Source organism: Leuresthes tenuis, unplaced genomic scaffold (genome assembly GCF_036924035.1).
Source record: "Leuresthes tenuis unplaced genomic scaffold, fLeuTen1.0.hap1 SCAF_12, whole genome shotgun sequence".
In the NCBI taxonomy this organism is placed as follows: Eukaryota; Metazoa; Chordata; class Actinopteri; order Atheriniformes; family Atherinopsidae; genus Leuresthes; species Leuresthes tenuis.
Genome location: NW_027325366.1, coordinates 18827968 through 18842020, shown reverse-complemented (window position 1 = coordinate 18842020; position 14053 = coordinate 18827968). Strand labels below are relative to the sequence as shown.

The 14053-nt window shown below is 45.4% G+C and overlaps 1 protein-coding gene across 4 annotated transcripts in view; it reads left to right on the top strand.

Annotated features, from left to right (window-relative positions):
• The window catches only part of gsk3ba (glycogen synthase kinase 3 beta, genome duplicate a), a 29866-nt gene extending 17413 nt beyond the window's left edge, over positions 1-12453 (top strand). Inside the window, exons 4-11 of one of the 4 annotated variants that reach the window (XM_072396919.1) lie at positions 4514-4624; positions 5429-5559; positions 6035-6141; positions 6345-6442; positions 6557-6664; positions 7367-7553; positions 8397-8495; positions 9375-12453. In XM_072396919.1, the coding sequence (XP_072253020.1) occupies positions 4514-4624; positions 5429-5559; positions 6035-6141; positions 6345-6442; positions 6557-6664; positions 7367-7553; positions 8397-8495; positions 9375-9445 (912 nt within the window). In that variant the 3' untranslated portion in view covers positions 9446-12453. The remainder of the gene's footprint in view (positions 1-4513; positions 4625-5428; positions 5560-6034; positions 6142-6344; positions 6443-6556; positions 6665-7366; positions 7554-8396; positions 8496-9374) is intronic. The other 3 variants (XM_072396920.1, XM_072396921.1, XM_072396922.1) reach the window with 3 other exon arrangements.
• Positions 12454-14053: the final 1600 nt, after the last annotated feature.

Below are 14053 nucleotides of genomic sequence, written 5' to 3'. Positions count from 1 at the left end.
GATGAATTAACAACAATTATAATAAATGAGTTATAGATTGATGAAACGTTTTATAAATCTATAACTCAGTTGGGATGTGAGGGATTCAAGTAAATGTGTGAACCTCACCAAAACACAGAATCCAACCAGTATAATAATACTTCTGTCTTTAAGTCTTTACATAAGGATGCTCTGAACAGGGTTCTAAAGGGTTAGAACTAACCCTAACCCTAACCCTAAAGGTAACAATGCAGCCCTCATCTTTGCCAATACTCTACTATTCAGTGGCTAAAACACCCACGATGCCTGTTTGGTAAATTATCTGGACTAGAGGAAGCACTGTTTTTTGAGATGGCAATTCTCAGAGGGATTTTAAGCATTTTTTTCTTTGATATAAGTAGGTGTTCGATTATGAGATCTCCTGAGTTGACTGCTGCTCAGAGTAGGGACAGCAGAAGAGTGAATTTTCAGCATCTAAAACCTCGGTAGCGCAGAAATGATGACGTGCGAAAACCCACATCAAAGCCTTCGCTCAAACAGTGATGCTCTTACGCCACTGGAAGCTTTAAATTCCTTTCAGAGGAAACTCATTTTGGGAGCCTTTTAGCAGAAGTGGCGTATATTTATGTTTGATTATCAACCGGGCTAAAGGAAATTAGGTTCACCACATCTAAGTGGTGCTGCGTTTTTCTAAGTGAATCAAACTGACTCATAGCAGCCTGAGTCATGACGGTTGGGAGCTTGCTGCATTTGTTACCGGCGCCTCTGAATTGCAAATGCAAGAGCGTCAAACATAATTAATGGAATATTGAAATCAACTTTAATGAACGACCCAAAAAAAGGCTTCTCTAAATATTTCCCACCTGCTTTTCTTTCGGTGTTTATATGAGCGGAATTAACTAAATGATGATGGTTTAACTCGGTGTCACGGGGCTGATTGTTTCTAGGTTTTTTTTTTTTTTTTTTTTGTCTGTTTCAGAGCAACCGACGTGCTTCTATTTATAAAAAAAAAAAAAAAAGACTTAACACCTTGAAATCGCTGTTTCAGTAGTTTGAATGTTACCATGCAATCATTAAACTGTTGAAGTGCTTCTGGGATGTGGCTCTAATGAGATTTACACAGAAGGCTGATCGGTGTAGATTTTGGAAGAAAAACGGAGCACTACTCGGTGCAGAGTTTCTTCCAAAGTCTACACCGAGTAGTGCTCCGTGGGTTAAAGACGAGAGGGATGCCAAGCCAGAGAAAACAACAGAAACATTCACAAACGGTCCACTATGGTCAGGGGAAAGCAAAGAAAAGCTCTTTGAGAATGAAGGGAATCAGTTTTGTTTTGTACAGGTGAAAGCGATAGGAGCACACGACCTGCATTAAAACACGATAGGTTCAGTCATGCTGTGGGTCAGTAAATGTATCAGAGTACAGACTGAATCAGAAGACTTACCTAACTTTGGATGTTAGGTTTTAAAACATCCCAAAAACACACAACCGATAGCTTCCAAAATGGCTGAAAATGAGTTGAACTGACCAAAACCCACCAGCAAAGTGCTACCCTAAATTCAACCAAATCTTTGAAGATAGAGCTGTGAAAAAGTGTCAGAAACTACCAGCAAATTGGTGCAAGAACGTTTTAGATGTGCTATAAGAGATATTTAGATGATCAATGATAGGTTCATGGTTTTTAAACCACATATTAGTGAAGGCTGCCAATAATTGCTGCGGCGGTAGGTTTTTTTCTTCTGTATTATTTGTATAATGTGTTTTTTTTTTTGTTTTCTTTTTTTCCTGCCTTTACACTTCAAGTCAAAGGTCTGGACTCTGCTTCTCATTCACTTTTGTGAATATTAAAAAAAAGTTCCATCCAAACTTTTCATTGGCACTGTGTTCTAAGTCCTGTACACACTTGATGACGACCGGACACGAAAAAAAGGGGCCACGGGGGTCCAAAAGTAATCCCCTCCCCGCCCCCCAGGCCTTCTAGCTAAGGTTAATCCAGCTGTGACCACCGTCCCGGTAAAGCTTTCGAAAGGTCCGGGCCATTCAGTGGCTTTTATTGTACTCCAATGGAACCCTTCATACGGGAAATGTATTCCCAACATGTGTGCGGATGCTAATACGCAGCGGTTAAACAGTGTTGCCTCTGGGTAATGACTCAGTTCTTGTGAGCTTATAAAGCTGTCATTGGAATTGCCAAGAAATGGTGAGGACAAGTTCTTGCAGTGCCTGATGTACGGCCTATTTGCCTGCGCATGTTTTCCAGACTTATTCTTAGATGCATAGTGCCATGTTACAGGCATCTTCATGAGTGTATCAAAGTAAGGATTCACTCATCGTACGTCCCTCTGTCTTTTCCTCTTTGATTTAACACTCATTAACACATTTTGGTATGTAAATGGTTCTAATGGTATGGGTTCACATATGCTTCGTGCGTAATGTGCCAACACGAGCGCCCATGCAGTTACAGGAAGCACGAATGCACTCTATTAACGCTCTAAGAGCTGCCCCGAAGGTTCAGGCTGCGTCTGCCGATTCCATCGAGTCTTCTTGCACAGTGTAGGATGGTGATTGTTGTTCATAAAAAAAGCTCAGCCACTTGATCAGGTGGAGTCGCTATTTTCTCGGCAAATCGGAGGCTTTATTATTTAACCGAGAGCAGCAGGCAGCCAATCCAATCCCTGCTTTGCTAACCCTTTGGGAACAAGCCAAGGAAGTGGCTTTTGTAGTGAGGCAGGAAGTGAGTCATCGCTGTTGCTAGGCTAAATATAGCTTTGATGGTGCTAGCAGAAAGAAAAAGCTCTCCAGCCGTCACACATGTTATCAATGGGAGGTTTGCCGGTGGAGGAGGCGTCTCTGCACACACACACAGACACACACACATGCACACGCATGGCTGGAAAACAGAAACGCTCAGATTAACAATGCCAAGGAGTGGAAGGGGTTCTAGAAAAAGATGATTGAGCACCTTTGCCTATCGAGTTGTCTTAAAAACGCCGCTCTGCTGTGTGCATCTGTCTCCTGGTTTTTCTTTTTTTTATGGCCCTTCGTTTTACTCGCACACATCAAATATGTGTCTAACTGTCTGAGTGTGAGCAGGAGGCGGCAGTCAGTACAAAGCAGGACACCGAGCTGGCAGAAGTGTACCACACGGTCTGCTTATGTCTTTTCTAATGGACACGGCCCTCAATGTGCTTTGCAGACCTGCAGGGAGCCGGGGCCGACTGATAAAGCCGTGAACAGATGGGGGAGAGGAGGCAAAAGGATTCGCACACTTGGTTGGAGTGTGAAAACAATAGCATCAGTTTTTTGGTTTTTTTTTCTTTTTGAGTTCATATGCTTCAGTTCTTGTCCAAAAACTTTAAAAAATGTGTAAATGAGCCACGTCGTTGCACTGGGAGCTTCCTCATTACCGCAAACGTTGTGGCTGCAGTTAACTTTTGGTAGATCACTGTTCTGTGTGCGTTTACCACCCATAAATTGCCTGTTGACTCTAGTTTGAGTACGTAAAAAATCGCCAGGGACCAGCTTTCTATAGAAAACTGTTAAATATTTGAAAGGAAGCTGCTCGTGACGAATTACTCTGTCGGTTTATATCTTCTCAGTTGGAAGCAGCCAGTGGGGAGTTCCTCAAAGGGACCAGACGCCTCTAGTGGGGTTTTTTTTTTCTGCATTTACACAGAAGATAGAAACATTGATGCAGACTGCAGGCATTTGTAGACAAAGCAATTGAGTTTGAATTCCTTTGTTGCATATATGCTCCGTAAACGGTTGGTGGTATTGCTTTACAGAAGGTTCCCCTCGTGGTGAAAAAGGACCTCCTTCGAGGTCAGAAAAAAAAAAAAACTTCTGTGCACTAGGATTGTTGTTCCTGTGGTGCGGAAACAGAAAGAGGGGGGGGGGGGGGGACGGGACGACTTCCTTCAGGACTTGTAAAAACTATTAAAAAAAAAAGTTCCTCTTGACCAAAATGCATCAGCTGTGGCGCATGTGGTGATCTTGTTGGTTTTTGTCCGGCTCTGGTCAGACTCAAAGGAAAAAGGAAGTCCTAGAATAACTAGGCGGAGCAACCCTCACACACACAGCATCCTTTCAGAGCCGCTGTGCTCCCGAGTTGAACCCCGCCCTACATCGCTGGCCTTGTTCGACCAGGAAACAAGGAAATGATATCATCGTCTGCGGCCACTGGTGAAGCACGGGCCGCTGTGACGCACGGCGGAGCGCTTCCTGCCCCGGGGGGAGACACAATAGTTTCCCAGTTTGGACGTGAAAAAAAACAGCAGTTACATCAGCTTGAAAATGGCCTCTTTCTTCAGGAAAAGAGGCATCGCAGACAAAGAGAGAAAAAGGCTGCTTACGTGCACGGATGTGTTTTTTTTTCTTCTTCTTCTTCTCCTTCTTGATTAAGATTTGAATGTTTCGCCTCAGAACTGCACCTGCAACACTGCTCTAGTGTTCCATCCATTTTTCCTGATTTGTATGCAGATCCCCGTGTTTTGAGCTGTGGTTTTGAATTTCCTTTTCTTTCTTCTTTTCCAATAGAAAGACGAAGTCTATTTGAATCTGGTCCTGGACTACGTTCCCGAGACCGTCTACAGAGTGGCCAGACACTACAGCCGAGCCAAACAGACGCTGCCCATGGTTTATGTCAAGGTAGATGGCAAACTGTGTGTGTTTGTGAGTGTGTGTGTGTCCAAAACCATGATGGCAACAAGTCTGTACACCTCTCTTTTTTTAACAAGATGTGGAGAAGTTGACACTATCCGACTTAAATATTACATCATCAGGACGTTTGATGGATCTTCATGTCCGTAGCATAAGATTTCTTTCATGCGCTCTCCGTGAGTTTGAGGACACCGGATTGGCTCAGGCTCATTTAGTACTGCTGCAGATTTAAATGTGTCTCAATTCAAACGGCGAATAAGTAACGTAGTTCAGCCCCGAAATAAACGAGCACGTTCCACGGTGTCGTCTAAAATCTCACCAACTTACTGTGGGTTTATCTTGGAGAACCCAAATCCGCAATGAGCACGACGCACAACACGCGATATTGTGGCCCGTAGTGTTAACACGAAGACCTTTTGAACGAATAGATTAACCTGGATTAGGATGGCGAGTTTTAAGGAACGTTACTCCGTACAGGCAAGTTTATGTTTATACATGTTCCTGTGCTCAATCCACCAAAACCAGTGAAAACCTTGTTTCTACTGAAATCTTAGGCGAAAAAAGCTTGTACAATTGCTATTTTATCTGTGTACAGCCTGGATAACAAGGTTCAGGAGTGTGTGTGTGTGATGTCACTGTCTGGACATGTTGACAAAATCTCACGCGCTTCACCAAGCTGAGCTTGGATCGTTGGCTGCTTGTTTTTTACTTGAAGCTCGTGCTGTGAGCGAGTCGGATTGCTTCTGTGGCTGAACTCTGTGTGTTTGTGTGTGTGTCTCCGTGGCCGTGTAGCTGTACATGTACCAGCTGTTTAGGAGTCTGGCCTACATCCACTCGTTTGGGATCTGCCATCGGGACATCAAGCCTCAGAATCTGCTGCTGGATCCAGAGACGGCTGTGCTCAAGCTCTGCGACTTCGGCAGGTGAGACGCAGCGCAAGAATTTTGTCAGGTCCTTCACGCTGGTGCAGGTTATAGGAGACCGTAGAGCAATGGAAGTCTGCTTTGGCATCTTAGCTTAGTGCAGTGATTGGAATGATAACGGGTAGCTTAGTCTAACACCATCACCAATTAACTGTGCATCTCATTTCTACCTGGAATCTTTCTTGGTTACCCGGTAACCACACAAAATCGACAAGGCTTTGGGTTATTCTGTCAAGAAATAACCCGACACAACCTGTTGTACCGCTGTGAGATTCTTACGCTTTTTTCTTTTAGGAATGAAACATTTTTGCTTGAGACTTTGTGCTCCAGCTTCATACTTGCAGACACGTGAGGGGCTTCAACCCCTCTAACCCCAAACTATTCCCTAAGGCTGACTCCATAAAGGGTGCATTTGGTTGGTTTGTCTGGAGTTTGGAGATGATAACTCTTTGAAATGCTTTGATTTTGTGTGCAGTGCGAAGCAGCTGGTCCGCGGAGAGCCTAACGTGTCCTACATCTGCTCCCGCTACTATCGGGCTCCTGAGCTCATCTTTGGCGCCACTGACTACACCTCCAGCATAGGTAGGCTCACTCCAGCCGTGATACTTACTAAGCTTAACGCAGCGCAGAAATGATTCTCCTGTCGGTTACTCACGTGAATGCAACATGTCAGCAAAGAGAACTGAAGATTATCATTATCACATCCCGTGTCTTTGCTGCTTATTCAGACTCTGAGTGTTTTTTCTGACTTGTTTTTCCTTTTGTGGACCTCCTCTTTCCTGCAGATGTGTGGTCAGCTGGTTGCGTACTGGCAGAGCTGTTGCTAGGACAACCAATCTTCCCAGGCGACAGTGGAGTGGATCAGTTGGTTGAAATTATCAAGGTACAGAACCACAGGGCTTGCAATGCTCACCTACTGTATTTCGCAAGTGGTCGGCAGTTCACGTTGAGGCCCGTTGCTATAGAGATTAATGTTTCCTCTCCTTCTGTGTCACAGGTCCTCGGCACCCCGACCAGGGAACAGATCCGTGAGATGAACCCCAACTACACCGAGTTCAAATTCCCCCAGATTAAGGCACATCCATGGACTAAGGTGAGTCAACAGGTACAAGAGCACTTTTACTTCTCTAAGCCCCTCCCCCGCTTCATCTAGCTGCTTTTGCTTGCCATCCCTCATCATCTCCACCCAACAGAGCTGCATGTGGATTTAGTAGCCGTTACTTTTTTAAATAATGTATAATAATGTAATGGCTGATAAAGACTGGTTGACGAGTAAAATTCAAAGCGTGTTTGGGATCAGTAGCACTCTCACAGGGCTGTTGCATGTTTGTTTTAGATTTGCCTCGCACCATCTCAGTCCCTGTCAGCACGATGTGTTCTGCCTCTGATGTTAGTCTGACGTCGATATGGCAAAACACTGTAAAGCATACGTGACAGAAAACAGGTTTTAAAGTGTAAAGGGGGAATTCTCTCCTCCCCTCTATGGTCCCTCAGTGTTTTTCCATTAGAAAACCAGCATCCAATCAGCAGGCAGCTGCAGGCCCTCCTGTCTCTGAGGCCCTGTTGCTCTGGTTGCTTTCTCCAGCTGCTTTTAGTTCAGCGCTGTTCATTCATGAGCTCAGAAAACCAGCTTTCCTAGAATACCACTGTAGATCAGACTTAAATAGCCCCTGCTATTAGGCGGACGCATGCTATTCTCCTGCGCTTGCATGTGTGTTGCCAGCACTAAAATGTCTTCTTTTGTTCAGCTCCACTTTTCAGCAGACTTCTGTGATCACTGTCGTCTCTGTCTCTCATTGGCCTTCAGGTCTTCCGGCCTCGTACGCCTCCAGAGGCCATCGCCCTGTGCTCTCGCCTGCTGGAGTACACGCCCACGGCCCGCCTCACCCCTCTAGAGGCCTGCGCGCACTCTTTCTTCGATGAGCTGCGCGACCCCAACGTCAAACTGCCCAACGGGCGGGAGAAGCCCTCGCTCTTCAACTTCACCACCCAGGGTATGCGCCACAAACACACGCCATCAGCACGCACTCATAGAGGAAGAAGTGTTCCGCGTAGTTTAATCCAGAGGAATCATTTGCATATTTAAAGAGAATAAGCTTGGGTGTGTTATGTCTGGTTCCCGTCTTAATTTAGACCATCATTCTCTACTTTCTTCTGCCTTGCTTCTCAGTGGACCGATGCAGGGTCAGCGAAATAATGATAAATTCACCTTCACTCTGTCTGCAGCAGGTCTGTCTGCTCTTGGAGTAGACTGTTGTGGGATTTCTTCTTCTGTTTTTCTGGCCGTAGCGAGGGAAAGGAGAACGTTTTACCCTGTAACGACCACAGGTTAAATCCCGCTCCCTTCAGTCTTCCCCAGATGGCTCTCGCTCCGCTCTTAGTCGTCCTGCAGCGCCTTGCGATTTGGCCTCCGATGTGAAGAGCTGTTGTGTTGGAAACGTCACTTTGGTGCAATAAAGCAGCCAGAGCCGAGCCCTGCGGTTTTGCCCTGCCACACGTTTGCAGGGGACGTGCGTTTTTGTGTCGGCAGACGCTATAACAACCTGTCGGAGACTAAAACAAGTAGTCTCGCAGAAAGTTTCCCCCTTCTGCTCCCCAGCTGCTGTTTGCTTTTGCACAATACTGTACATATTCTAAACGCCGCCCCTTTAAGACGGGAGAGAGGAATGACATTGGATGACGAATGTCTTTAATGCTCAATTAGTCGCCTTTGTCTATTCAGTTTCAAAAAATTCTTCAAGTTTCTCTTGATGACGGTTATGAGCGTCTGCAGCTCAGGATTACAGGCAGAAACCTAACCTGGTAACACATTCTGTTTTTTTTTTTTTTTTTTTCAGAGCTATCTAGTAATCCCTCTTTGGCCTCCATACTCATCCCTGCCCACGCCCGCAGCCAGGCTGCCGCCTCTACCCCAACCAACGCGTCTGCCACCACAGGTTAGAGCCACACTTCCCACAGCAGACCCTTTGTTTTCAATGGCCAGAAGCTCTGTATTCAGGACTTTTCGAGGTACTGGTTGCAGCCTCCAAAAACGAATTATTCCCTTGATTAAATTTCGCTTATAAAGCTCCATGGACGCTAAACAATGCTTTGCAAGTTCTTTCTTTGATCAGAAAGTACACGATTTCTGTGTGAAATTACTTGGGTTGTGTTCACCTGTACGCAGTGGGTCAGTGTCTCTGTGGCCGACGCATGCAGCCCAACAATTTGTAACTGCAATGGCTGAGCATGCCGGCTCCTTTATCCGCCTGGATCGATCTTCAGCTCTGAAACGACACCAGACAAAGGAGACGAGTGTGAAATGATCGCTTGTTTTGTGGAGAGACTTTGCAAGGACAGCTGCCATTATCCACACTTTCTTATTGTACTGTCGACTGATTTCATGACTGTGCATGAGGAGCTCGATCCAGTTAGTTCAGAGACTCGGAGAAACCGCGCAGGAAACCGTGGATTCAGCATTACTCAAGATTCTGGCTCGCATAGTATTTGATGGGGGGGGCTGGAAACTTTGTTTTGCAGATCTTTGTTTTCAGGGCTTTACACCTGGGACTAACTATCATGGCCTGTCACAGAGAACAGCTTGCTGGTTGTGTTAGCTTTGTCTCTTTGGCCTGCTCTCTTAGTGGAGAAGCCGAGGCGTTTCGTGCTCATTTTCTTGCCTGTATTAGTCGGCCCTCTTGGGGGGGGGTTGCTGTAAAGTAGTTTACACACAAACACAGACTTTTCCTTTCTGCCATTTCTGTGTCTCTGTCAGTCCTTTTCTACATTGATCTGCCTACCTCCAAGCTAACTGTAACCCATGTTCCTGCACACAGACGGCAGCAGCACAGAGCGAGGCCCCAGCACCACCACCGCCTCTGCCTCGGCCTCCAACTCCACCTCCTGAGCCCACCGGCTGCCTGCCCTGCCCCGGTCTCAGTCCCAGCCCACAGCCTCTCCATTGCCCTGGCCAGGGGGTGAGCTCCGCTCAGCTCTGCTCCTGCCCTGCTCTCCTCCCTGACAGCGGCAAGCGATGCTGAGGCCGCCCGGGTTTCAACAGCTAGACAACAGCCCCACGCCATGACCGTAAATCAAGCATCCCTAACCAACGTCTTTTACCCCCAACCGGCCTCCACGTACAGCTGTTTGAACTCTTCTCCATCCTCCGTCAAAGACATCTCTCGTTGCCCTTTTAACAGGGAAGCAAAGCGCAGGGCCAGAGGTGTTGCCGACTGTTCTGTTGATAAAAGTACACTGTACATGTATACACAAAGCTAGCCTGCTAATGTTTGTAAGAGGACAATCTGTAGAAAAGTCCTTCGCTGTTCCCCTCGGCCCTCCCCACCTATCCTCCCTTATATTGCTCCATTTCTCTGCATCCACCTCCACCTCCTTTGGTTCCTTCTGTAGTGCATGACCCGAGTACGGTAGGATCAACCGGAGGGGGGTTTGTCACGCCCTCTCACCTTCCAACACCACTTCCGCAGACAAGGCATGAGGCTCACGTAAACACACACACTCACACACACACACATGCGCGCACACCCTTTCTCACACACACACACGGATGCATGATGATTTTGACGTATGCGGAAAGAAGCAGTCCACTTGATGGAGGGGGGTAATGTTTGGACAGTTTATATTCTTTGCCCCGGGGCTGTTTTTTTTGGTTTTTTTTTTAAACGGTTGGTAAGCTGTTTTACTCGAATTGCTTTTATTTTATTTTATTTTATTTTATTTGGTCCACCAGGGCAGATGTTTTTGGACGTGACATGTATCTGGTGCTGTGTGCTTGTATAATGTATAAACGCAGTACAAACAAACATGCATACATACACAGTTTATATATTACTTTTCCTTCTGTATAAAAAGTATATATAGATATATGTATATTAACTACAATGGTTCAGAAATCATTTATGTTGAGCTCATATCTGGCAGAGCAGTGGCAATATTTGTTGCTGCCTAAAGACAATAGAGTAAGATAAGGGGGCGTTTTATTTTTGTTGTATTTTCTTTTTGTTTTTCCGTGCTGGAGTGTGGTTAGATTCCAGCAGCCACTTCCTTCCTCTCCTGTGTTACGTGTATTAAGGCTGTAGATGGGGTTTAGGGCACTGCTCTACCCCCCCCCCGTCATCGACTGCATCTGTACCAGTGCAGCGTCTCGACAAACATGCTCCCCCGTCCCCGTCCTCCTCTCTTCTTCCAGATGATCGCGTTTTTTTTTTGGTTCCTCCCTCTTCCTGGACTCTTTGAGAAGTCCCGGCGGCGGTCTTCGGGCGCACCACTCGCCGCCTCGTGTCGTGACCACTGACTGAAGTGTTAGCCTAGCGTTCGCTCCCCGCCCGCCACCCGCCAGCACAGCACATAGAGCCGCTCGGTACAGTCTGTCGAATCTGTCTTTATCTACGGAGAACACTCACTACATTAAAGAAAAGGAAAAAAAAAAAAAAAAAAAGTTTGTATATACAGTATAAATGCTCCTCACCAAAATTCTGACTTGTACGTTGTTGTTTTTTTGTTTTTTTTTCATGTTTTGTTGATCAGTTTCTCTTTTTTTTTTCCATGTTGTGTTCAAGGTATGTATATATATACGCAGACCCATGTACTGTTTATGAGCAAAAACAAAGATGATAAAGGGGGGGGCGGGGGGGACAGAATCAGGGTAAAACTGATGTTGTTTATGGATATTGTAGATGATAATGATGAGCTTTATCCAGCCATACGTTCAATCTTACCTGTACAGTACAGTAGATGACAGCTGTATTATTGTAACAAGAACTAGTCATGTATAGTGTAACTATAGTTTGGAGTGCCTTTGCTTTCATACACCTTCGCCTTGTCTCCACTCTCACCCGGCCCCTCCCCTGCCATCACCCCACCCCATATTGTGACTCTCCCTTTGGTGCTGTTGAATGTCCTGCTACCCAGCTACACACACACACACACACACACACACACTCTTTCTTCCCCTCATCCCTCCCCATTCACTGCATAGTTCATGGAACATACTTTGTCGATCCTAAGGATGTTTTTCCTTAACTGAAGATACAATAGACAGGTGTTTATTTTGATAGACGTTTTATCTTGGACACACGTCACCACAGTCCTCCACGGACTCCGGGGGTATGAAGTAGGTGGGTGGCAGCAGGGGTTAAAAAATAAATGGATAAAAAAAAAAAAGGCCTCATGTACTGTATATATACAATACAGTAGAGTTTCTGTATCACTCACAGTGTTGGTTCTCTTACCAAAGCCAAACTATGATGTAGTCGTGATGAGCCATCCTCAGAGGCAATAACTCTCCTCTTCTCCTCTCCGTCTGGATATTTAGTTGTTTCTCTGTCCTCTTGCTTCTTTCTCCTCCCGGGCTACGTACGGGGAGCGGGGGGGTTTGAATTCAGTAGCACCTAAGGGGTCGAGTCCTGTAGCTTTTTTCCTGTCTCCCGCTTGCTGTAATTTTGCATTCATGAACGTGTTGCTACCCTCAACCAGAAGGTTTGACCACTTCACCGAACCCCCCCCCAACCAACCCCCAGTTCAATAAAAACACCAGAACGGTTACCAAAAAAAAATAAGAAAACCAAGTATAAATGCTAGTATCCCATAGCATACTAGCATGTATACGAGGAGAACATGTTAACTGGGTTTAATTGGGGTCAAAGAAAAGAAAAATACTACAAAAAAAACATCCTGTATAACAGTACTACTACTTGAATGCCTCCGTTTGTGACTGAAAAATTTTATTTCATTTGTTTGTTTTATTTTTGTTCTTTTTTTTGTTTCTTTTGTTCTGTGAAGGTATGCTAAATGTGCGCCTCTGTAAATATTCCCTCTGCGTGCTCCGAGGAATAGTTCCCTGGTACTGTAATTTGCATTAAATAAAGAGTAGGATAGCCTGGAAATGATCAAGAATCTTGTCTTTCTGGTCTTCTTTCGGTGTTGGTGTTGTCACTGCTTTAGTTCGGCCGATGAAAGGACGTTTTAGAGCAAAGTCGGTGTTTATAGCAGCTCTCAAAGCTGTCCTCTAAAAAAAAAGGTCCTGAATGTCTCCGATGAGGCAGCAGCTGCCCTCAAAGAGTAGAGTTGAGTCGGCTTGAACTTGTGTGTCAGACTTCAGATCTCTGACTTAAATGCTCACCTTTGGCTCTGAGCGGCTCATAAACAGTTCCACTTGATCTCAGCAGAGCAGTTTGCACTCAGACTGCTGGCATACTTGTGGTTTCGAGACTTTCTAAAAGTAGAATGGGAGGCAGAGCCTTCAGCTGTCGGGCTCCTTTACTGTGAAGCTGCCGGCCAGCTTTGTTTTAGGATGCACCCTCCCTCTCTGCTGTGACTGTTGGGTGAAATTTGTTCTTTTTGCTGCAGCTTATGGTTGGGGCTGTCTCTGGTTGCGCTGTTAGAGGCTGCTGGGGGACCTCGCGTCATGCTCTGAGTGTTCTCCCCCTTTTCTGTGCACGTCGCTAACTTTTGCTCAGGCCTCTCTCTTCAACTTTGCAGGGGGGGCTTTTCATGGGGTGTCTACCCTACCTGTGGAACTCAAAAGCGGAGGGGTGGGGCCAAGGGGAGAGATTGGGCCATCTCATTATATCCTTTTCTATCCTACTGCCCCCTCACCCATGAACAGTCGCAGTTTACAGCCATCCTCCCCAAATAAGATCATTTATTTTAAGATTACCTTTTCTTAAAGCAAATTCTGAATTTCTCTCCTACTGTTGCCAAGTGCTTAAACTGTACTTAACTGGATGTGTTTCTTCATGTAAAGATAAATTGTTATTTTTGCTTTCTCCCTCTCTCTCTTTAAGTTTGTGCTGTTCATATAAAACTGAGTTGAGCTAGAACATGTTTTATAGAGTTTAGGTTGAGAGGCCGAGGTGGTCAAGACTTTTTTTTGTCGCTGTTTTTCAAAGCTTTGAGGTGTTTGAGGTTTTTCTTGTTTTTTTTTAAATGCCTGACAAAAGTTATCAAACCATTTTTCTTAGTAGAGGATTACAATCTCCGCTCATCTTCATGCGCATCACTTGTTGCCATAGTAGCAATGCGGGTTACTTTTTGTAATATGTCAGGTACCCGACCAGATCAGCTGCACATTCCCATGGTCCTCTGTGTAAGTGTGACCACAGTGTGGCAGTGTTCGTCCCACAGTCCGCAAAAGAAACCCAGAAGCAGCCAGTCTCAAGAGCACCTTTTGTCTTTTGTTTTTTTTTATTATTAACAACTGCATCACTTCAGTACACAATGCCACAGAAGCACAATCTAAACACAACCTGAGGTAACGTGTAAAAAGCAAAAATCGACTTGGCAACTGAGCTTTCGTTCATTTTTCGGAGGAAATACTTAATTCCCGCAATTCTGGACAAAACATCTACAAGTAAACATCGAAGCTCACAATATGTACTTACTGTAAACAGAGCAACATGTCAATAATAACTCACCAGTGCTTAAGGCTGCTGTATTTGTGCATTGTGGTGGGCAGAGGACAGATTATTTTTCAGCAGGACTGGACTCTGAAAGC